A 25,858-nucleotide genomic window follows, 5' to 3' on the forward strand; every position below is an offset into this window, starting at 1 on the left:
TGGATTACTTTTCGGTGTCCTTCCCTTCTGAGATGTCTCGGCGTTCCTTTTCAGACAGTCAGCAGCTCACACACAACATAAATTTACCAGAATCGGAGCCATGTGGCATCGGCAGCACCGCAGCCGGTCCTTTCGAAAAGTGTGGGGTGCTGCGGAACTGCACGTAGTCCCGCGGTTACGGGGATATTCATAAATATAAATTTGGTACTCTCAACCTTGGAAGCGCGTTGTATATTACGTTTATATTATATATATAATAAATTGTACAAGACTGCGCCTTTAAAACGTATATTAATGTCGGATAAACGCGCATGAACGAACACCACCGCGCCGCTTGTTAAGGATCATTTTTTTCACGTCGATAGCGTATTCTCACGTATTTGCGCCATGGACTTCCTTACTCCGCCATTGTGACGTAACCTCTCAGAGCGCTATGGCCTTGTCTTCTAGGAGGTGTTGACGCAGCTACCAGCTGCGTCCCTCTCTCCAACAGCTGCGCTTGCGTTCTTTCTCTCTTCAACAGCTGCGCGAAGTGCACGCAGCTACCAGCTGCGTGCACTTCGCATGCTTTCGCTTCTACTCACACCGCGCGCGCAGGCGCAACTCTCTCCTCTAGTTTCTTCTCCTTTAAGTTTGAATATAAGCAGCGGTAGCGCGCTGCGCGCGTTCAAGGACAGGAAGTGACCGAGTGGGCTAACGCGTCTCAGCTCGGAGCGTGGAGCGAAAGCTTCCGCTGAGAACCTCCTGGGTCCGAGTCGCCGCCACCCCCCCCCCCGTTTCGATCTGGATGAGTTTCGTACCGGCACGCGTTCGTGTGATGACTACTGCGTGATGCACGTTAAGAATCCCAGGTTAGCGGTTGTACTGCACTGGCTAAATTTCTCATCTACAGCTAAGAGACCGATTACCCGTTGAGGCGCATCTCCATCAAGGCTGTATAAACATAAAGAGCAAACCAATTTCTGTGCGCGTTCAGTTCACCGCTGTTGACTCCACTTCACTCCGTTCTTCCGATGAAGTATGATGGAACGATGCTCTGCATCACCCCATGGTTCCCCTCGGGATGATGGTGTAATTTTTTTTATTTTCTCGGTACCCATGAATAGATCCCTTGAAGCCGTAAACAGGGCGCGCTCGCTTTACTGTTTTGCGCAAAAAGCAGTTCGATGAAAACTTTAAAAAATTCACACGGTCTCGTATGTTATCCCTAAGGCGGCTTCAAGGCGAAAGCCCAAGCGCCGATCCCGGTAATAGCGAACCTCCGAAGACAATCGCGCTCTCTGACGACGCACTTTTGGTGCCGTTAATCTCGGGACATTTCGCACGGCCGCTCTTCTTCGCAGCCCGAGCGTGAGTGTTCTCTTTTTAACATTTTAGATAAAACACCGAGACGAGGGGGGGGGGGGAAAGGGGAAAGGAAGGAAGGAAGGAGAGAGAGGAGGGGAGGGGTGTTCCTTTCCCCCCCCCCCCCCAGTCTCGGGGTTTTGTCCAAAATGTTAACGTAGCGTCTAGAGTACCGTCCGAGGGTAGTCTTGCAGCGCGTCCGACGGGAGAGTAGTGACAGGACAAGACGAGCAACAGCGACGAGACGAGCGACGACGACTTGCTTCGCTGTCGCTCGGTCACTCACGCGGCGAGGCAAACCGCTTGATAGCGACGGGAGCAAGTGACCAAGGGGATGAGTGACGATTTCTAGAAATCTAAAAACCGAGGGACGCAATGAGCGACTGAGAAATAAATTTCCGTCGCTTGTCGCCGACTCCCGTTGCTCGGTTTTTGAATTTTTGGAAAACGTCGCGCTCAACGCTTTGGTCTCTTGCTCCAGTGCTTTTATGCGGTTTGCCTCGTCACGCGACTGACCGAGCGACAGTGAAGCAAGTTGCCGTCACTTGTCTCGTTTGCTCGCCAAATTGCTTGCAGGTGGTTTTTAAATATTTAAGCTAATGAAAAATGCGCTCCATTTTTCATTAGCTGCGCATTCGGCGTGCTGCACGGTGTGTTTCTGCACAGAAACGAACACCGAACGCACGAAGTACGACATGGAGGCGATAGAGCAAGACTGTTACGCGGCCGTAGTGCAGAAAATCCGCTAGAGAAAAAACAATAAAGAAACTAACAAAACAAAGAGTAACCACACCGTGCCACAACAGCCCTAAAGTAGAAAAATCACAGTTCTTGCAAAAGAGCTACCGCTGTGGGCACGGCGCGCGACACGGAGCGCTGCATAAAGCCGATGGAGCAACGCGGCCGTGGTAGACAAGTCTGATAGCGACAAAAACAAACTAAAACACACACAAAAACTGTTCCTAAGGCGCTTCAAAAGCACCAAAGTCTAAGAATAACCCCTAGTTTCGGCCAAAAAGACCCTTTAAAGTGTTAAAATGCTTCAAACCCTCGCTGAAAGGTCCAGCCAGACGACGCCTGACACCTTTGTGGGATAGAAAGAGACCTCAAAAATGGCGACCGTGGTGGCCGATGCCAGTGCACCTAGCAAGGGACGTCATGTGAATGTCACCTATACTGCATGTACACTAAGGCCCTATTCAGACGGGACAATAGACCTTTCCGGAAATATATGGTGCCCCCAGTGTCTGCTTTACGCAGACGTTCAAATGTATGGCACATGAAATTATCTAAGAGAAGACAAAGTGATGTTGGTTGAACTATTTGTGATTTCAGAAGGCAGAAGGAAAGCAAAACAGAGTCTGTGATACTTTTCTATGATAGGAAAGAATGAATCGTGCCACAAAATATCCAAACAGCCCCACAATTCCCCTTGCTGCAAGGTCTCCTTGGATATTCGAAAAAGGTCTATTTCTCCCAGCAACTTGACATCGCAGCACCGGCAACACTGGCCCGTTTGTGTTTACACAGAGCAACCAATTGCTTCAATTTGCCATCATCGTCATTAAATTTTATTTTTCTCGCACTATTTAGACAGTCAGTTACCTTCTATGTACATGTTTATATACTTCTGAATTGCATTGGGAATACTTACACATATTTCTGAAATGGTTTATCCCCAAAAACGATAAATTTCAAACCTGAACCACGTATTTAACTGTCATTACCGTCGGCACGGCGTGTCGCATGAGAATGTTAAAAAACCGTGTTGGGTTATCTGTTGAGGCATTCGCAGACGTCGTGACTGGGCCCGCAGAGTTAAATTTTCCGCTGACAAATGTCTTCAAATGTTGGTGCTGAGCTTTGCAGAAGAACTTCGCAAACTCTTCACATACTGCCCTATTGGGCTCTGGTAGTGCAGTACGTGGAATTTGGTAACGGTTTGCTACAGGTTCCCATACTTATTGGTTATAAATGGTCTAGAATTAATACAATGCATGAACGAAGTTAAAAAGCAGGATTTTTTAAAAGCAAAAAATAACTTTATAATTTTGTGTATTGCCAGTATTGAAAATATTGGAATATACTGCTCAGTTTTCAAAGTGAGAACCAAAAGGTGTTTAGTCTGAAACTACACCTGTACGTACCTTGTGTCTGTTACGTGAGCTCTACACTATTTACAACCGTTGAGTTCTGTAGAGGACTTGTTTTGTGGGCTAATATTTCGTGAATTTGACAAAGTTTTGATTTCGAAAATGAATACCAAGCAGCGAATTTTGCAATTAGGGGGTATGCTTTGTGCTTGTTACCATAGGGAGACATAGTAAAAGGTTTTTATTTTTGCGATATTATTCAAGTCGCGAAAATTAAGTCATCGCACCAATCGGTCATCAACCAAAATGTTTTTAGACATATTACATTTATAAGCTTTATTGTTCCGAAACCGAGTAATTTGTATGTTCAATATTGCCAATTTAATGTAAAAAATGTGGTCCTATGTTTTTTTATTAAAATATGTTTTATATATACGTAGCTTGTTTCCCTACCTACTAAGATACATATCTTAAAATACCCGGCAAGTGCCCACTCTAGATTAAGAGATAATCGCGAAAGAATGGGGGATGGGCGCTCGTCCGGTCATCAATTTTACATGTCAATGTACTCTGCATATTTTGTCAGATCTTAGAAACTTGGGAATGGGCGCTTAGTGTGGTATAGGCGGATCCGCGGTATTCTACAGTAAGCTTTAAGTATTAATATGGTAGTGTTTCTGAAAATAAAGGGTGATTTTCCGCTTTTTGGACATTTTTAACGCATCTGCGCCCATAAAAAACATTAGGAAAGGCATGACAAAATCTGTTGGATGATTTATAAGTTTATAGTGACCTACTACGAACAGTGTTTATTTCACAATGTCGTTTCAAACCTTCCTGAAAAAAAAAGAAAGAAAATTTTGCTTTTTACTTTTTGGGGTAAAAAGCAAAATGTTTGCAGCTGTGCATATACGCTTTAAGTCTTTTGAATTCGGCCACAGTACCTTCGCCTGTTTTCCCCAAAATTTGAGGTTCCTAGCGATGCTCTCCGCATCGCTAGGAACACAAGCATTCCATTTCCTCATTCATTCGTCATTGTTATCTTGAAATAGCAAAATTCTGGGTGTGTCTCATTTGTGTTATCTTCATATTTGCCTTGCTAGCTTGATATACTTGGAGGGTGTGCTCACTCTCTTAATTAATGTCATTTCCCTCTGCATTTGGTCCTAGTTATCTCAATAGGTCCCGTGTATTCTTCGTGATCTTACGAGCCTACTTACGAACCTGACCACTGACAGCAATTCGAATGGAACCGATCCAGTCCTCAAGTCGTGGTAAGTTTTCCGTTTCAACCTCTTTCATTAACATAGGACATTGACAGTGTCTATTAGTGTTCCGGAGTTGCCACTTTAGAGTTGGAATGAATTCGGAATAATTCTGCACTTTTGCTACTCCGGAATGGAATGGGAATGGAATGGCGGCTGTACGGGGGGTAATAGAATGGGAAAGGAATTCATATGCCTTTTGCCCGTAGTGGGGTGGGAATAGAATGGGCTCGATTTTTATGTGAGCTGTGTCGACTTTCATGTCGGGCCTACGTGCTGATGGCGCAATTCGCTGGCGCATGGAATGTTGCTGCAGCATCATTGTACTGAGGGTGACAGATGGCTTGATTGTCTCATTGGCTCATGCTCCTTTGAGGAGGACTGAACAAACGTCAGCGACGACATGTAGACAGCTTCATTATAATAGATCAAATAAGTGTATTGTGCACGTCTGTGTGCAGCATGAATTGGTGTCGGCGTGGAGGCTACAGTTCAATACTTTGTTTCATGTTACAAAGGACCGCTAGGAACGGTACGAGCCACCGGAACCAGTTCACAGCTCGGAGGGTGTCACGTGCTTGCCCGGTTGGGCGGAACGGCGCGGGCTACAATCTTTGCATTGACTTCTGTAGCTTGTAGCATCCATCGCGGTATGTCGCAAAGTGGAATTCCGAGAGGCTTAATATCTATTCGTTGTGTGTGTTGGTGTGTTTTCTTTTCTTGCTGCTAAGCAATATTCCTCAAGGAAGGAGAAAGCGAACGTAAACTTCAACACAAAAACAACAATGCATGGCCGTTGGCTCGTTAGTTCCGTGGTGGAGAAAAAGCATCACGGATCCAGATCCGAACCGAACCGCAATGATGACCGGTTTGACTCCGTACTTTTAACCAGCCGTTCTTCTAGTTTTTGTGGAACATGAATAAATTGTTGAGCTGAATATGTTAAGAAATCACAAGAATCATACAGCAAACGTAGATGTTTGTTTTAAGGCAAGTCCCATAATATGGGGCTACAGTCCCTTCTTCTGGCGCCGAACACCGATTCCACTTTGTCAGCGGTTTTCTGTTCTTGCTGCAACGCACGGAGATTTGGGGCTGCTGTATGTGACGTCGCTTTCAGCAGCACACTAGCGGTGCTGTTGTGCAAGTGTTAGAAGCAGAGAGCAAGATAGCTTCTTGCGCCATGCACAAACTAGACAGTTTTAAGGCCTTATCAAACAAACAACACGCTAATCACGTATGTGTTGGGAGTATCCGGTCCGTTTGCGAGGAACATGGGTGGCTTTAATATTTGGCGTCTGTTGCCACTCGCGAGCCTTCTATGCTTGATCGTGCATTCTGTCTGAAGTGACACCACACTCTAAGAGAAAAAAGAGTATATTATTACATGCACCCAAAAACTTTTGTTCAACGAACAGTGCACTAATGTTGAACTGACGGTACCAACTTTTATGAGCGGCTTGGGCCGATATTGGCATCAAATGAACAGTATAGAAGGCTACCACAACTTGAGGACTGGATCGGTTCCATCCGGAGCCCTACGGGACTCCCTCTTGCGTGGCTCCAGCCCGAAGTTTCAACCCTCTTGCGGGCCGGGTACTGGAGTAACACCGACAAGGTTTGACGAGAGGAAAATTGGCGACTCCCTTTGCAGGGGGAAGAGGCAGAGGTTGACGTTTTTTAGTATTTTTGCCCAATCTCCCAAAGGTCATCCTGGTGATATCCCACTCTGTCTCGTGATAGTTAGGGAGAGAAAATTGGCTTAGAAGGGCGGGAGGAATGATATATTCGTCTTTTTAGACAGGCTAGGTGGCGCAAGCTACCGCCCGTTTTAAAGGGTGCAGCCATTAACATCCATCCATCCATCTGTCACTTATTACATCCTAATTATTTTTTTTTCTGCAATTAGTGCCACAAAATGTTATTGAAGATTTGTTTTTTACACTAACATTAGCGAAAACATTCACTTATCCTCCAGATGTTGTATGTTACTCGCACAAAATATTCTTGGCCATCTGATGTACCGACTCGATGATTCTTCAGCATTTTGTACTGTTGGAAACATTCAGGAAGGTGGAGAGGAACAAACATCTTGAGGCCAAATGTATATTTCCCTTCCTTTTCGTACAAACTGCCAGTTTTTGATAAAGTGTTTGAGGCATCATAGAGGTGCTTGAGTGCTTTTGGTTATTTGTAGGTTTTAAGTCGTTCTCAAATATATGGATCAGGCTAGACGAAGAGGTGGTCTTGAAGATGCACCCCCAATTCCTTTGGCAGATTGTACTCTCTTTGGGAAGTAATTGCTCTTTCTTCTCACCCAAGGGATCAGGAAGGCATGTCGGTCCCGTATAATAAAATTTTAGGAGGTATCACCGTTGGTACTCGACGGCGAGACTTCTAAAGAACCGCATTTGCATGAATATAACGCGAGGGCAGGTTTTGATGCCCTCAAAAAGAAAAAAAAAATTGTTACTATTATAACGCGAACCGAGGCCGCGGGAATTTCTCGCACTCGGGAGCATAGCAGATGTGAAAAGTCAATGGAAATAGAAGAAATATCAGTTTATGTTTTGACTGCACTCATCCTCACTGCTCAGGTCCTTTCGTTTACAATCCACTTGGCGACTACGCATATAAGCAGCAGCACGGCACCTGCTTCCCTTTTCTTCCGTGCGAGCTGCTCGGCAGCCCACAATCCAAACAAGGCACGAAGCAGAAGCACCAACACACAAACACCAGATCACTCTGGAGCAGAAACTAAACAGTGCGCAGCAGAAAAAAGACTGCTGATCCAATACACGATCACACTTCTTGTTCTGGTCCCTCTGCATAAACAAATGCCTGGTGTTGCACGATTGCGTAAACGCGGTTGGTGATCTTGGCTTGGCTTGTGTTGACTTGACTTGGCCCGGCTTGGATTGGCTTGGCTCGAATAGGCCAGTGCCCGCATTCCCGCAGGACTCGCGTGCGCGCCGAGTTATTGTGGCGTGCGCACGTTGTACAAACACAAAAGCGATAAAAATACTTTTTTATGTTTTCTATTTGCCCCTTCACGTGGCCCAATAGCTAATAAATTCCCAGACTCGCGCGCCTCGTGGCTGAACTCGATTCCGAATATAACGCAAGGTGTGTTTTGGAGCACGTAATGTCGAAAAAAAACTCGCGTTCTATTCGTGCAAATACGGTACTCGATACGCACTCCGTGTCCTCAAAAACAAGCTAAAACAATAGCCATCCGAAAGTAACATATTCCCCCTGGAAGCTCCGCCATTATTTTGTTTTGTTTACCTCCGCACACGGATATGAGGTTTTCGGGCCACTTCCAGCCGCCATGACAGGGAGCCGAGAACACTTCCGGTTTGGGAAGCATTGCCATGCTTTTAAAGGGCAACACCACTGCTGTCGGTTTTTTTTTATTCTGCAAATAAATCAGTCTTTCCTTATGTTTTCTGCGTCCCCTGGCTTCTAGAAGTGCTGTAATGTATTGTAGTTGACTGGGCATCTTTTTGTGGCAAATTTTCACGAAATAAAAGGTGCAACGAGCCGCGACTCTGCGGCCTTTGAGCGTGAACTGTCTCTGCCACGCGCGCATAGATTTAAGGCTTAATTACACTTTTCACTATCTTTTACTGTTGTGAAGAGCATGGTCACGAATGCTTTAGCACGTGGCCTTCGATATATTCTGCACTAATTGGAGGGCGATGAAACAGTATAGTGGAGAGGGGAAGCTGCAAGGTGTGCACACGTGCGAAAGCGCACATTCTGGCAGCCCCCTCTCCACTCCAAAGTTTTATCGGCCTCGAGGTTGTGCAGCATGTATCGACGGCCACACGGTCCACCAACTCCAGCTCATGCTCTTTGCGATTGTATTCATCATCTTCTAGACTCTAATCAACTTGCACCGGAATTGTCCCCAAACGGTGTGCAGCTCACCTTAGTGGTGGGCACGGAGTCAGTGCAATTTTGAAGACAAATAAAATTTGTCTCCGAGTTTTTTTTTTGTTTTGTTTTTCATTTATTCCTTGGCTGGGATCTAGGCAACGTGCGCAAATGAAGAGTGTCATGTTCTTGCGCTAAGGCGCTGTCCAATCCGACACATTTTTTTCTTACTTTCCTCGGATTGCATAAAAAGCACAGATTGCAGCTCGCATGTACTTAGCAAGGTTTTGTTTTGTTTGGACGGCCGTCTTGAAAACTTGAGCGTACTCACAATATGAGCGAAGGCGGCAGAGGACATGCAGCAAGGCATAAACTGATGGAGGGGCTTCGGCCATGGGTATAATGCGGCAGCTACAAGCGCCTCAGGTATCGAGAAAATAGCATGTTGTGTGCTCTGTGACACGGCCAATATGGTGACATTAACAACGTCGATCAGTTTTAGGCACAAGATGTGTCGCACCATATGTGAATAGCAGTGTCATCCAGGCAGTTTGCTTCTGTTTTCCTCCTGCGCATCGGAAATAGCAAGTTTTCCTTTTCTTGCATTTTTTCCTGCCAACCCGCACTCACCAAATTTGAGTATGACAAATGCACTGCCCAAACACACCTTTGTTGTGAGTTTCAATGCATTGCGTTCATTGGCTTATTTATACTGTAGAAGTCGCCACCCTGGTATTGTGTTCTTGAGGCCCTAGAGATGGCGCCAGCATGCATCAAGCAAGATGCAGATAAGCGCGTGCTGTCGGACATGGGGGATTTTGGCTCTTCACGGTCGGGAATAAAAGCTATGGGTTCGTCGTGACACCCTTGTTTGCTTCATCTTCCTCGCTGTCGCGTCGCTATGTCCCAGAGCACCCTAGCACTGAACATATACGGCATTTTTTACAACCGCATAGTGCTTGCGAACACCCTCTAATCAAGGTGTACAGTGTACACCCGTAAGTAAGATGAAGGTGAACAGCCCTCTTGTTTTTGACGCTCCTGCAAGTTTTGGAAAAGCTCTGTTCCAGAAGAGGGCTAAACGCAAAGTTTAGAACCCCCAAGCCACGTACCATTTGAGACGTTGAGCCTTAATATAGCTTTAAGGAGCCGTAAAACGGGCAAGAAACCAGGTAAGGTGTTCACCTTCATATTGCTGGCGGCTGTACACATAGGGTGACCACCTTTTTGCTAGCGAAATGCGGTACACGCGGAACAGGGAGGGAGGGAGAGGGGAGGGGGTTAGAGGAAATTTGTGAACACGCACACCACGAATCGAGGGTGTGCTAACACATTTAATATACTGTGCTGTTTATAGAGCTGGAAATTTCATTGCAGCCCTTAAGCTAAAATAATTTTCACTCCCAGTGATATGTTTTTATGCCAAATATGTTATTTAATGAAAGCATTAAAATCCAGCTGCAGCAGAACTCAATGCATCATATGAAATTAAGAAACAGTAAATCTTTCTCGGATTGTTTCCTATCAATGCTTACTTTTATCAGCATGGCTCTACACACATTTTTAACATTACGTTCTTTTTCCACCTTTGTGAGTTGCAGGCTTTTTGCCTTGGGCGATTGTCGTCACTAAAAAAAAATCTCCACAACAACCTTTTCGCATTGAGACAACTATATGAAATAATTACAATAGTTTATAGTTACCACATTTACTACACACAGCTATTGGTGAGCATTTTTCTCAATGTTTAGCCACCAAGGGAAGTGGCACAACGGCGCATGCCGTTGTGCCACTTCCCTTGGTGGCCAAACATTGAGGCTGAGTGGCTCGTTCGGCTGGAAAGCCCCGATAAATTACACCATTGTTCGGTGCCCAGGTCTTATCTCTTTTCAAAGAAAGGGCAACCAACCAACCCAGCTTGCGTCCAAAACTAACTGTCCAAAGACCAGATCACGAGTTTCTACATTTATGAGACAGAATTGCATAGGGAGGGATGGGCCCTCCCTCCCCCCCCCCCCCCAATATTGTCTGTATGGCGGGGCATCCATGTTAGTGAGACATGACTACATTGCTTGCTGAAATTCTTTCCTTGATACCTAGGCGGAAGTTGTTAAGTTATCGCCAATTAGAAAACCTCATATCTTAGTCTCCTGAAACCTTGTTATTGTTTCCCTCTCTGATTAATGAGGTATCCAGCCCCCAAAATGTATTCAGATCCAGATTCGAGATTTAAAAATATACTAAAATGATATTATGTTGTCAGGAAAAAAAAAATTGTAACGAACCTGTAAGAACTTTTCAGGACGAGCTTCTATGCACCATGGTATCAAACTTCATACACATAGCTCAATAATTATGCACATTCTGTGTGTAGTCAGTAGAAGATATGTGTAGTCAGTAGAAGATATAAGATATTTCAGGGCTTTGCTTAAATAATTTGGGAGTTGGTGTCTCGACCTTTTTGAAGTAAACAAAAAAATGCATTTGCGTGCATGTCCTAGTCTTCATTTTTAAAATTGACAAAGGTTGAGGTTTTCTGCACCTCTCAACTTCTTCACCATCTTCCGAGTCACATGCGCTGTGACATGAAAGAAGGATGCATGGGGTAGGGAGCCTACATGTGTGCTACGCGTTCAGTGAAGCTCTCTCTAGAGTGGGCATGGAAACAGTCGGAGAATGACGTCGTCTAACCCTGTCTACATCGTTGTGCAGATCCTGGCTTCCCTGACTATCTCGTGGACAGGACTATCGTCATACCCTCGAGCCTTCACCGCACCATCGGCGATAACGCAAGGGGCGTTTTTCAACCTGACACGCTCTGGCGGCGGCACTTTCAATGTTTCCGCCGAGTGGCCGCAGCTAGTCCTCGTGCCGTTCGCGCAAGCCGCCGCATCGACATCATCATTCATGGACGGTTTTCCTACAAGACCGGGAAGCACCAACAGTTCCGTCAGTGGGCATGGAAACAGTCGGAGAATGACGTCGTCTAACCCTGTCTACATCGTTGTGCAGATCCTGGCTTCCCTGACTATCTCGTGGACAGGACCATCGTCATACCCTCGAGCCTTCGCCGCACCATCGGCGATAACGCAAGGGGCGTTTTTCAACCTGACACGCTCTGGCGGCGGCACTTTCAATGTTTCCGCCGAGTGGCCGCAGCTAGTCCTCGTGCCGTTCGCGCAAGCCGCCGCATCGACATCATCATTCATGGACGGTTTTCCTACAAGACCGGGAAGCACCTACAGTTCCGTCAGTGGGCATGGAAACAGTCGGAGAATGACGTCGTCTAACCCTGTCTACATCGTTGTGCAGGTTGGTTCCATTCCGTCATTACATGCTAAGAAAACCAACAATGTCTTTTATTTTTCGTTTCCATAACCCAGTGTTTGTTCTGAACTGCTTGTACAGTGTATTGGCGTTTTAAAACTGCTACTAATTCTTTCTGGCGATGTAGAGACTAACCCCGGCCCTATGACAGAATCCCAAGCCAAGCAGTTCGCAGAAATGTTTAAGATGATGCAAGATTTGAATGACCGTTCTTTGAGGGCAGAGCAAGGGCAGAAAAGTTTAATTAATACTGTAAAAGAGATAAAAGAAAACCAGCACGTCATTGAAGCAAAAATTAACGCTATTGGAACTAGACTTTCTCTTGTTGAAACAAAAGTATCCGCACTTGAGCTTGCCAACAATGAAATTCGCGCAAAGCAGTGTCTTGCTGAACGCACTAACTTCGCCAATCGGCTTGATGATCTGGAAGATCGGTCACGCCGAAATAATTTAGTTATCTATGGAATTCCAGACGTTCAATCAGAAACTTGGGCTGAAAGTGAAAAAAAAGTGCTCGACATTGTCTCCCATATCCTTGATACTCAGGCTCCTCCCGACTGCATTGAACGCGCGCACCGAATTGGGCCCTTCGTCGCTAATAAATGTCGGCCAGTAATAGTAAAGTTTTCTTCATTTAAAGACAAGGATAAAATATTTTTCTCACGGTTCAAACTAAAAGGAAGAGCCACGTACCTGAGTGAAGACTTTTCACCAGCAACGCGTCTTGCCAGAAGGACACTAATCGAATTTGGGAAAACAAAAAAATGCGTATTTCAGTTGCGGTATAATAAACTATCTATTAACAGGCAGTGCTACATGTATAACTCTTCAAATGATACTATCTTCGAGCTGAGTAATGGCGCTAAGGCGCGTGCGGCAGAACATACAGCGCCAGTCTCTTCTAACAATTCGCGGGCATCTACATCATCATAGCAGGTCGTGAGGGGGGATGGTTCACGCCACGGTGCAAAACAGGTGTCCGTAGTTTTTACTAATATAAGAAGTGTCATACGTCACCGAGATAATCTGTGCTCTGTCATTGATTCCTGCTGCGCTGACATCGTGATTTTAACTGAGACTTGGCTTTCCTCCAGGGTAAAGAATTCTGAAATATTTTGCTGCGAAAAGCGCTTCAACATTTATCGTTGTGATAGGGGTGATAGAACTGGAGGAGGTGTATTAATCGCAGTTGCCGCTCACATTGAATCGTTTTGTTTACGCTTGACTAGCGATCTAGAAATCTTGTTCATTTGCTTGTGTTTGAATCATCAAAAACTTGTGTTAGGTGTATGTTACCGAGCACCTTCCTGTAATAATTCTTTTGTGAACAACCTTCATGATGCAATCAACTCCATACTGGTCCGCTTTCCTTCCGTTCCTATCGTCCTTCTTGGCGACTTCAATTATCCGAATATTGTGTGGAATGATTTACATACCCATTGTCACCCGTTTTCGACTGACGCAGCCGAGTTCATAAATCTTTGCAATGATTTCAGTTTCACCCAGCTAGTTTCTCTTCCTACCAGAAGCACTCCAACCGCATCCAACATCTTGGATCTAGTACTAACAACATCACCTACTTTAATTTCTTCCATCAGCAACATGGAGGGTCTCAGTGATCATTCTATAATACATTTCTTCCTTAATGTTCCTGCTGGAAGCTCGCCTACGAGTCTCAAGCGAATACGTGACTATGGTAAAGGTGACTACGCGGCTATCAATAATGAACTTTGTGTGTTTCTTGATTCTTTCTTATTGCGCTTTTCTGAGCGTTCTGTTGACGAAAACTGGCAATTATTTAAATCGGAAGTAGTGCGTCTCACTAACAAGTTCATATCGTTACGGAATCTCTCCGTATCTTCAAAAGCGCCTTGGTTTAACGTTGCGCTAAAAAGGCTTTCTAACAAGAAAAAGAGGAAGTTTAGAACCGCTAAGTTTTCAAATAATGACATTAAATGGTCCGATTATTACAATGCTTCTAATATCTACAAAATGGCAGTTCAGAACGCGAAGGCTCATTTCTTTTCTGTAACTCTGCCATCCATGCTTACTAATAACCCTAGGCAGTTCTGGAATGTGGTCAATTGCAATGAAAAACCCTCGGTATCTTTTTTTAGCGACGTTGGTGAACCAGTGTCGCTTAGTGACTGTGCGTCTATTTTAAATTCTACATTTGTCGCCTCATTTTCCCATGACCATTCATCGACTGTGCCACTGCTTTTGCAAAATGATTTTTCACCCATGCTTCCGATTATATTCGACGTTGCCGGCATTATTCACCTAGTCGATAATCTAAAAATGTCTTGTTCTGCAGGAATTGATGATATAAACTCGAAGTTCCTAAAAAACACCAAGGAATATTCGTCCATTATAGTATTTAAACTCTTCGAGCAATCTCTTAGTGTTGGTGTTCTACCCGGCGACTGGAAGGTGGGAAAGGTTGTGCCTGTGCATAAGACTGGTGATAAGCATATTCCTCTCAATTATCGTCCGATATCTCTAACAAGTATTTCATGCAAAATTTTAGAACATATAATCTTCTCACATCTCGTAAATTTTTTAGAATCGAACTTCTTTTCTCCCGCGCAACACGGGTTTCGTAAGTCCTTTTCATGTGAAACACAGTTACTAACTTTCACACATGATCTTCATCGCATTCTTGATCGTAGTTCGAAGGCCGACTGTATTTTCCTGGACTTTTCGAAAGCCTTTGATAAGGTTTCACATAGGCTTCTACTTCACAAATTAAGCAAACTTAATATCGACGCTAACATACTTTCCTGGATTCATGCCTTTTTAACTAACCGGTCCCAATTTGTTTTTGTAAATGACACTTCATCATCTTTATCTTCTGCAACATCCGGGGTTCCCTAAGGTTCTGTGTTGGGACCTCTGCTTTTTCTTATATTTATAAATGACCTACCCGCCAGTGTCTCGTCCTCAATCAGCTTATTCGCCGACGACTGTGTAATATACCGTGAAGTAACTAATAATTTAGATGTCATTTCTCTTCAGTCAGACATTAACAGTGTTTTAGAATGGTGTAACATGTGGAATATGCAGCTTAACGTTAGCAAATGCAAAGTAATGAGAATTTCCCGTGTCCAAAATGACACTCCTCGCTACTTTTTTAACAATGTTTCTTTAGAGTACGTTTCATGTTATAAATATTTAGGCGTTCATATCTCATCCACTCTCTCTTGGGATTCTCATATCCAATACATAACAAATAATGCTAACCGCATGCTCGGATTCCTAAAACGGAATTTTTCAACAGTTCCTGTGTCGCTAAAATTACTTCTCTACAAAACACTCGTTCGCTCAAAACTGGATTATGCCTCCCCCATCTGGGACCCCGGTACTGACGTACTAACCCTTGCAGTTGAAGCGGTCCAAAACCGTTCTGCTCGCTACATCCTCACTAATTATCACCGCATCGCTAGCGTAACATCAATGAAATTGGGCCTAAAACTGCCAACGCTTGCTTTGCGCAGAAAAATTTTGCGCTTATGCCTGTATCACAAGCTATACCATCATAACCCTTTCCTACGTGAAAGGTTACTAACGCCTGCACCTTACATCTCGTCACGTCTCGATCATCAACATAAAATGAACGTACCCTCGTGTAAAACTACATCTTTTCATAGTTCGTTCATACTTCGCACCACTCTTGACTGGAACCACCTTCCAGCCTCTGCGGTATCGATTTCCGATGGTGTGGCGTTTAAAAACTGTATTGCCAATATTTATATTCCAGAATTTGACTAACCTATTGTTATTTTTCTTGTTCTGTTTCATGTGCATATCTTAGATTTACTTTATATTATGTAACCCACTCCCCTCTGTAATGCCCTCGGGCCCTGAGGGAAAAATAAATGAAATGAAATGAAATCAGTGAGCTGCAAGAACTCATCCGCTCGCGACCGCGTAACCACATGCTGGAGGAATGTCTCATCCGGGTCCGGCCATCCCCGTCCGGCTCTACCCCGTCCTCTGGCTTCTGGCGGCTTTTCGCGGTAGCAGAAAGAGCTGGCGGTTTTGATGACCTCGTATAGATGGCGCCACTAAAACTCCATGTACTAAAGGTTTTGTCGATGATACCAGGTTTTTTATGCATTTATATTTATGTTGGAACGACACGATTTATAGAAAAATTGCCTTTTATCAAGCAGATATTTGCACAACTTGCTATCTTTTTACAAGTTTTTGACGTCACACTGCATTGTTCTCATGGCCACCGCTCGCAGCTCCAGGCCGAGAAGTATTCAAAATTTTGCTTCGTAATTACACCATGGAATCGCAGCATTTTGAAGGAAGATGTGTTTTCTGTCCTTTGTGACAAAAAAGACAGTCCCAAAAGTGGAAGATGCAACTTTCAACATTAAAAACGTTGCACAGCTCCTTTAAAGGCTAGGGACTCCCCTTAAATACTAATGCCAGTTGTGTTTGAGTGCTTCTGTGAACTTTATTCAAAAGGCAGCAACATGTTACTCTTCATAGCTTCAGCAAGACTGCAGTAATGGCTACTCTTTTCGAAACTAGATTACTATTTTTGTTGGGTATTTCTTTTGTGTACTAATATGCATGAGGTTTTTTTCTTGTAGGTGATGGAGCTGTACTATTTGGGAAAACCAGCAGCCCATTGAAAATCACCAAGGACATCTTGTTCAGATGCTGTTCCTGCACCTATGTCACAAGAGATCAGCTTGGAATTGTGAGCCACCTGGTTGCCTATGGTGATGAACAATTCAAGAGCCAGTGTCCTCCCGTGTCTTCTGGCTCTAGGTCCAAAGTGCCAAGCAACACTCAAAAGTACAAAAGGAATAAGCTGTTCAAGTGCAAGCTTTGCCCCCAAGCCTTCGCTTGGAACTCTGCCCTGAAAGGGCATTACCAGACACACACTGTTGAAAAGCCATTTAAGTGCAAGCTTTGCCCAAAATCATTTGCTCTGAAATTCTCTCTAAAAAAGCATATCTCGACACACACTTTTGAGAACCCATTTAAGTGCAAGTTTTGCCCAAAAGCCTTTGCTCAGAATGCAGATCTGAAAGTTCATGGTAAAAAACATATTGGTGAGAAGCCATGTAAGTGCAAGTTTTGCCCAAAAGCCTTTGCTCAGTATGCAGATCTGAGGAAGCATAACAAAACACACACTGGAGAAAAGCCATTTAAGTGCAAGCTTTGCCCCCAAGCCTTCGCTTGGAACTCCGCCCTGAAAAGGCACAACCAGACACACACTGGTGAAAAGCCATTTAAGTGCAAGGTTTGCCCAAAAGCCTTTGCTCGGACTTCAGATCTGAGAAGGCATAATCAAAAACACACAGGTGAAAAACCATATAAGTGCAAGCTCTGCCCCCAAGCCTTTGCACGGAATGACCATCTGAGTTACCATAATCAAACACACACTGGTGAAAAACCATTTAAGTGCCCTGAAGTCTGATGTCTGAAAAGGCATATGCCAATCCACACTGGTGCAAAACCATTAAAGTGCAAGCTTTGCCCAAAAGCCTTTCTTCTGAATTCAAATCTGAGAGGGCATAACAAAACACCAGTGAAAAGCCATTTAAGTGCAAGCTTTGCCCAAAATTATTTACAGCGAATTCATCTCTCGGAATGCATAACAAAACACTGGTGAAAAGCCATTTGAGTGCAAGCTTTGCCTAAGAGCTTTTGCTCGGAATTCAAATCTGAGAAGGCATAACCAAACACATTGGTGAAAAGCCATTTAAGTGGCAGCCTTTGTTTACATATTCACTTAGATGTAAGTGCTAATCACACTTGTCTATAACGCGCGAGCGTGCGGCTTTCTCCCGGGAGCGCTAGACTGGTGGAATTCGCGGAAACTAAGCTAGTCACGTGGTGCAACATGGAACGGCCCGCTCGAGGGGTGTCCTGCCCACTCTATCAGCTTGATACGCGATAAAAGTAAAGTGCCTTATGATATATTTTTGTTTTTTGATGACGACATCGGTGATACGCCTCCATGCTTTAATTTGTTTATTCTTTGAGCGATGATGTGCGTAAAAACTGTGCGAGCAGTGTTCCGCATTCGCCGCCAGCTGATAGAGTAGGCAGGACACCCCTCGAGCGGGCCGTTCCATGTTGCGCCACGTGACTAGCTTCGTTACCGCGAATGCCACCAGTCTAGCGCTCCCCGGAGACAGCCGCACGCTCGCGCGTTATAGGCAAGTGTGATTAGCACTGTACATATGCCTGAGTGCAAGATAAATCTTAAGGCATTGCTCAGATTAGTAGTTAAGCTCGCCTCACTGAAGCGCTTATGCGCAGTGGGTCTAACAAAGGCCTATAGCATCCTACGTCATTTTCTAAACGGTCTTCCATCATCGGGTGCAAGCCAACAATTGAGGTTGACAAACCCCAAGGGCATTTTTATAAAAACACTGGCAGCAAATAGCCCTTTCAAATGCGTCAATATCTGGGAAGGTTAAGCTTGAATTCCAGTGAGGTAGCTCACAGAAATTGCGCACACAGAGCTATACTGTCTGGCACTTCGTTTCCGAGTCTCATTCAAATGCCACATTTTGTCATCACACAAATGTTTTTGGGAGTAAGGAATGATTCCTTGCCAGTTGCAATCTTGAGGCTGGGCAATGTAATGGGAAACTTTGTTGAACGTTTTTTAGAGCAGCTACTTCCTATGTTCTGCATCTGAATGCAAATCAGGTCATGTTTTAGCTCTTGTTCCCAGTTTCTTTGCACTCGCTTGAGGTGTACTCCTTTAAGGTGTGGTTCATGATGTCTGAAAAATGTCTTTACTGTTTTCTTTTGATAGAACCTTTTATGTGGAAAAACTAACCTGCAGAAATGAACATGATTAAGAAAATGTAAAGTTCAGTTTTGTTATAAAAATAAAAAGTTGGCACTTTCAATTTGAACACCGTTGCTTCTTCCATCATTTGTGGCTTTGCATACTAAAGTAAGTGTGAGAGAGGTTTTTCCTAGATTTTTTGTTTTGGTGTCCTGTACCGTGCGAAGGCCTTTTTGTACCATATGGCTCTATGGGGTATATTTCCAAGTGTGTGATGTCCGGCAGCACTAGTTGAATAGACCGAATGCAAAATTACTTGGTGATGTGACAACATTGAGAGCATCTCTATTTTAATCTTGGCAAGCGTCGTTGGTACCGAAGCACGGTGGAGGCATAGAGAGAACCTTACTGGCAGTGTGCGATTGCACGGCAGGTGTGTTTTCTGGTTCACGATCATGGAATGTAAACGGACAGTTTAAACAGCCTAACGCAGCTGTCTTACAAAACTCTCGGAGGCCGGTGCACTTCTGCCAACAATCTCGTCGGAGCATAGAACCAAGTCGTACGCCTTCGCTGTGGAAGCCAGTGGATCAAGCTTACACACTGCCTTCTTTGCTGCGGATGAACGTCTGTGATTCAAGATGTGTAATCTGAGGCCTTTTTGTTTAACATTGTAAGCATGTGCGGTTCTTAATGGTTGGTAGTCTCATGGGTGCTGGTGTATTGTATGTGCACAGGACGACCGCTCTGCATGCATTTCGTAGCGCCCTCGGACGAGTCATTGGCTCGGAGGCATCTCCGACGGTGTCCACGGACTCTTGCAGTAGGTTGTTTAAACTGTTTGTCCAGATTCCTGGTCGTAAGGCGGAAAACACAGCTGCCTCGCTATCGCACACTGCACATGCAGTTGGCTCAGCACTGCATGTAGATGAAGTCGGCGCTCGCTTACATTGCACCCATTCATATTTGTGAGAGCCGTTGTTGAAGCACGGACATCCAGCGCCCGTAAGAACCTGGCTAGACACAGTGAGGAGTGGGAATACGGCAGCCGCGTCCCATGCTGTTCAGGCGGCCTGGACGGCTTGGATCGTCTAGGAAAAGGCGGCTTGGACCGTCTAGGATAGAAAACTGACCCCCCCCCCCCCCTTCTTCCTCTCTCAAGCCAATACATTTCTTTATCCATCACCAGGCCAAGGAGCTGATTGCCAGGAAGACCTTTAAAACATCGAGCAAAAAGAACGGAAAACACCGCCTCTGGCCTCCTCCCGATCTTGGGGCCTAAGCCCTGAGCGTTGCGGGAGGAAGTCCTAACGGGAAATATAAAAATAAAAATAGATTGATAAATAACTTTTTCAAGGATTTTCATATTTAAGAGCACGAAGTCCCCTGAAAAGAATCTTGCACCTCCATTTTAACTCTGATAGCGACCTTATAGGATTCCAGGTGGCACTGTGCTGCTGCCTTCTGACCCAGTCGGTTTCCGCTATGGTTTCTGGAGCGTGTATTCGACTGGTGTGTTTACCGCATTCAAAAAAGTGGTCCCTCGATTTTCGCCTGACGACGCCATAGGAGTGTCACGCCGTTGCCAGTTACGATCCTGGCGGCGTCCCAACGTCTGTGGTGGATGTAGCAGACGCCTGTTCTGCTGCAGGTCACTTTCCAGTGTGGCAGAAGTTGGGACGCCGTGACGACAGCGACACTCGCGTTTGCTTGTGCTACTTGCAGCTTCTCGTTTGTATTTCTACGGCCTACCGCCAGGATTGCCACATGCAAGAACAGCATGACACTCCGGCTTCTGTGACATTCATTTGTTGCCACTTTGGGACCAGTTTTGATGTACGGGCAGCATATAGGACGCTAAACACGCCAGTTGAAGACACGCTCAAAGCACCGTAGTCTCCACCAGTCGTGGAAGATTTGATTTGTTTCACAAACAAAGAAAGAAAACATGTCCGCCTTTTGTGTAACTTATCTCTTGGCACTCGCCCTAGAAAGGATTAGGTCTCATTCATATTTTGACTTTCTTCCCTGCACTGGCATCTTTGCAGACTTGTACGTAACACATAACTAGTGAAAAGGTACTTTACTTACTTACTTTTTTTCGGTAACGAGTAACATATTTACCGTAAAATACCGGGGAGTGCCCACCCCACTTTCACTGAAAGCTGGGTTGATCTAAACAAGGGCGCTAACGTATAATGTGTCCGGTCGAATTGGGCGGTTAACATATAATTTGTAGAACTCCCAAGTTGGGGAAATATGAATGGCGGGCGCTTGGACGAAGTAAGCGCTTCTGTATTTTACGAAAGTTACTGTTTTAGAATAGGAACGAGTAAAGAACTTAGTTACTTTTAAGCCAATTAAGGAGGAACGGTATTTCATTAATTTTGAGTACCATGTACAAGGCTTTTTAAGGTGCCTTGTTTTAATTCTAACCGAAGTATACTTCTATTGCGACAAAGGCAGGTGGGCAACCCGAAAAACAACTGAACAGTATGACAGTATAGCAACATTTCTTGCTGAACATGTCAGTCAAACTCTTGAGCTGGGAATGTCATTCACCCTGCAAACAAGGTAAGGTTCGTTGCTTGAACCTTCTAGAATCGTGTACAGACCAAATATAGACCCGGAGGTTGCCAACACGGAAAGGCACAGAACCCGTTGTTAACTTTGAACTTTAGAAACGGAGAGAACAAGGCAGTGTTGTTCTTCTGAAAGGGATTCGCCATCTCTTCCAGAAGCACAACACTGCCGTTCCTTCGAGCACGTGAGTAGAACGACTCTTCACTGTGACGGAGATGTACAACAAAAGCAGTTGTGTATTTGGTCGTCAAAGTAACACAAAGGTAACTTGTTACCTTTGAGGTAAAGTAATGCATTCTTTTTGACAATCAGTAACGAGTAACATTTAGTTACGTTTTGAGCAAGTAACGGTATTAGGTTACTTTTTTGGGGGTCAGGTGTGCATGTCTGCATCAAGATTATCACCCTCTCCACTTTTCAGGTTGTCAATATTTTGTTGCTTTTTGCTCTTGTTTTTGACAGAATCAATCCAGCCTCACCCAGTCCTAGGTTTGGTAAATGAAACTGCAAATAAAAATTATTATTATTAATAATAATAATATTCCTATTATTATTTTTTTTTTCTGCCTCTAGCAAATACTCATCTAAAAGCAAGCAGTGACAGCATGTAAATTTAGAGTGGGAATTCTGCTAAATTTAGCGGGAAAATTTTCACGCTACATTTGGTGAGTCAAGTTTGCCCTCTAAATTTAGCGGGGAAATTGACGTCGCGTGACCTCAACACCAATTCGATTTCCTGCTAAATTTAGCGTGGAGGTTATGCCTCGCCAAAACAGGCGCCTAGGAACTGCGCTCTAAAATTATTATTACTAATATTGCTATTGTTTTCCTGTGCCTAGCAAATTATTTTCTAAAAGTAAACAGTGACAGCATGTAAGCCTTGATGAAAACACTGCCACACATGCACTGGTTGATTATTATTATGGTAGTATGAGCATCTTTGTGACGTGCATTAAATGTCACTGTGGTTGCATTTCTGCTGACCCTATATTTTTTGTAGTATTTACTTTGCACCACCGAAATTGTTTTTCACAGTAAGCGCAAGTAGAAATTATCATTACCACCGACATGCAAGCCATGTATATTACCACTACTACTAGCTGCAACGATTTTCTGTGTGGTAAATTTGCAACAAGTCGATCGCCAAGAACAAGTAAGGCTATGAAGCAACCTGTGCCACAAAATTTAAATGGGACCATTTTGTCCTAGTTCGTATTTGGGACTATTTTTTACCAGATCCAGGGGACAGATGTGCAGTGGCATATAAAATCTTTATTGTCTTCACAAGTCTTCTTTGGGGAGAGTGTATTCTCACGGCATCCCTCGGCTACTTTATGGACTTTTTTCACATACCGACAGCACCAGGCATTGGCTGCACGAACTAAAAATCGAGGAAGTGATCTACCTGCGCTACCAATCGATAATGGACGCTATGCTACCAGTTTCTTCGCTCTCTGAGCAGCGGCGCCTGCCCAACGCGACTTGAAAGAGGGGCATCCGTGGCGTCCACCCAAACGTCGTGTTTTCCTTTCCGTCGACGTTCTTTTTTTCTGTAACACAATTATATGTATGCTGCAGTTACGTGTTCTACTCGCTGATATGCAGCTTCCTTCCGAATATCCTCGATTTTTCGTTCCGACTTCCGCCGCTTGGCATCAGGCGCTCGCGCGTGCGCAGAACGCTTCTCGGAAAAGGTCCATTGCCAAAGTGCCCACATATTCTTCGCATTTTCTTTTTGAACCTGAGCGTGCTCATCGTCTGAGGCAGGTAAAGTTTCGTGTTGTGGTATCGTCCTTAGTATAAATGACGGTCTTTCTGCCCTCTAAAGTTCAACGTATGCTATTGCCACAAATAAAATTGGCGGATTAATTAACAACGAATTCAACGTTTAACGAGTGGAACTTGTATCTGTAGCTCAAACAAAAGGAACCGTACCTCCTTTCTCAGTGACGAAAAGCGACTGCGTCTGCACTTGCCAGGCCACAACTTTTTTATTCTTGCCGCTCGAGAAGCTCCCAGTAGGTGACCGCTTCTCTTTGGTGATTTCCCCTAACCTTCAAGATTCATCAGGTTATAAAGCACTGGCACACACCAAACTAGCCAAAGTTAATTTGGGGTAAACTGCAACATTAAATAAATAGTGTGGTGTATGAACACTACTTCCGAACTATAGTGTAGACCTCGTAGACTGCTGCACGTTAACAATGGTAGGACAAGAACCCTCCCACAAGTCCATTGTTTCCAGATTAGCACAGCAAAACGCTGGAGAGGACCAAAAAAGGGAGGTGAGACTGCCAGTTGTGGTGAGAAGAAAGCTTATTGTCATTGATAGGCTGTTCCGAGGGAATCTATACTGTCTCCAGTATTTCTGGCCATGTGCGAATAGCAGATTTTGAGTTTTGAAGCGAACAGAGGTTTTGGCTGAATATATTCGAATCGAATAGCTTATCTTAGTCTTTCACTACCATGCAGCATGCTTAAATGAAAATTAGCTGAAATCGTGAAGGTGTTTCAAGCTTCAACTTGTCCAGTTCTAAGCTGAGTTAATTTTAATGTAACTATTAATGAACTGTGGCATGTAAACGGAAAATTTGTTGGAGCTATCCTATTCGAGGATGTTTATATATCTGCCTACTCTATGCAAATGTTCATTATTATTTTTAAAAAAGAGTAATTCGCGGTTTGTCAAGACATTGCAGCCTAACATCTGCATAATCCGCGGCGGGTGAGGTCCGTTGAGTGCACTTCCCGCCGAGCACCTGTGCGCTGCGGAGAAGCAGCTCCCGGTCAACCCGCCGCGATTAACATTTCAAAAAGTATGAAAATCGTAGTTCAGCTTGAAGTGAATATCGAATAGCGTATTATCTTAAATTATTCGGACATTCTTCTCAGGTATTTCGTGCGATGCCAGTAACAAGAGTCTTCCACTAAACGTGGATGTCTCGTAGCCGGTGTAGGACGCCGATCTCACTATACCCACTGATCTCACTACCCCTCTGCTTCGACTACGGTAGTGGTTATGGCGTACGCCAAAATCAATACCGTAGTCATTTCGGCGTACGCCATAGTCAATACCGTAGTCTTTTTCGCATACCCCAAACACACTATCCTTACGCCAAATTCAATACCTTGAATAACGTCGGTTGAGCGGGGATTGAGCTCCGCATTTCGATAAAACTGGCGGAATCAACTTTCTGCAGCAAAATACCCTGATTGTTTGTTGTTGTTTGTATGAGCAGCGGAACGCGCGCGGCAGGCGTTGTTAATTTTAATTACCGTTGATACGGCTGACGGCGCACAGAGCTGAAGGGCACAAGCAAGGAAGCTTGGAGTGATTCTGTGTCGATGTGATTTGACGTCGCTTCTTTCTGTTTCTTCAATCATGGTGCAAATGCAGGTGCCCGACTTCCGAACGATTCGAAGGCAAGAGTGGTAGCCGCCTGTCCGCTGGTCTTTCAATCGCATGCACTGTCGTCATTTTGGGCACAGCGGAAGAAAATAAAACGCTCACTATTTTAAATAGCGTGCGATCGGCCTGTCTAGGTTTTGGCGACACCGTTTCAGGCTGTAGATGAGAAAATTTAGCCACTACAGTACGACTGCTAGCCTGGGGTCTGTGCCTCACAACAGATCGAATCGGGTGGGGGTGGGGATCCCTGGCAGTGGGACCTTTCGCCGTACGAGTTGCGGTGCGCCAACACGCTCGACCTCCGATACCCCCTTGGATCGCAGCGCTTGCTGAAAGAAGTTTTGGATCGTTTTACGCAGATTTTGCAGTGCGTACGAGACGCACAACAGCTACGTACTACGTCCTAGATGCCCAAACTGAGGATCGCTACTTGTGCGCGGCTCTCGTGATGTGGGGAACAGTATGCTCGCTATGAAAATGTTGCAGTGAGAAGTACGGAAATGTAATATTATAAAAGAAGAGTATTTTAAACTGGCTTGCATTGTCCCTGAACATATGAAAATAAAACTGATTAGGAATGCCGATCAGATCGAGTGGAAATGTGATATATTGTGCTCAAGTTATGTGTGAAGTTGCGTCGGCACAGGAATTCAAACTTGTTGGCCCCACCCCCGCTCCTAAACTCTTCCAATGTTGCTGGCAGTTTTTTTTTTTTATTATTATTATTATTATCATTATTATTGTAACTTCAAAGGTCCCAACAGGGGCATTACATAAGGAGCGGGGGGGGGGGGGGGGGGGGGGGGGGAGTACATGAAAAATACAAAAGATCAACATATGAACAGACAGGTGGCTGACACCTACAGGGCTGGTGAGTAATATAAACAGTGAGAACAAGTGTGTGTGAAATAAAACTGGTACATAAATACACTAGCTAAAAGAGTAATCGAAGCATTGCGGAACAAGACGGGGTCACCTATAGACCCTTTCCGAAATTCAGTCTGGCCACTTGAATCACTATCATCATCTGTGGAATGGCATCTTTGCCATACCAATGGCGGCCTTCTAGTGACTGATAAAGGAAGACGTTGAAGATGCTCCTAAGCGGATGATACGAGGCGTGTATATTCGGGGGGTCAGCACGACGCCACGTAGGAATGGAACGCAAGAGCTACGTAAGCGTTTATTT

General features: G+C 44.6%; 1 protein-coding gene across 2 annotated transcripts in view; it reads left to right on the plus strand.

Moving 5' to 3' along the window:
• LOC115327215 (zinc finger protein 782) overlaps positions 1-17,742 on the plus strand; it is a 90,577-nt gene extending 72,835 nt beyond the window's left edge. The window contains exons 2-4 of one of the 2 annotated variants that reach the window (XM_042294473.1): positions 4,608-4,711; positions 16,513-17,386; positions 17,467-17,742. In XM_042294473.1, the coding sequence (XP_042150407.1) occupies positions 4,684-4,711; positions 16,513-17,348 (864 nt within the window). In that variant the 5' untranslated portion in view covers positions 4,608-4,683 and the 3' untranslated portion in view covers positions 17,349-17,386; positions 17,467-17,742. Of the gene's footprint in view, positions 1-4,607; positions 4,712-16,512; positions 17,387-17,463 lie in introns of both variants that reach the window. The other variant, XM_042294472.1, reaches the window with a different exon arrangement.
• The last annotated feature ends 8,116 nt before the right edge of the window (positions 17,743-25,858 follow it).

This window comes from Ixodes scapularis, unplaced genomic scaffold, assembly GCF_016920785.2.
Source record: "Ixodes scapularis isolate PalLabHiFi unplaced genomic scaffold, ASM1692078v2 PGA_scaffold6__148_contigs__length_123643588, whole genome shotgun sequence".
NCBI classification, from domain to species: Eukaryota; Metazoa; Arthropoda; class Arachnida; order Ixodida; family Ixodidae; genus Ixodes; species Ixodes scapularis.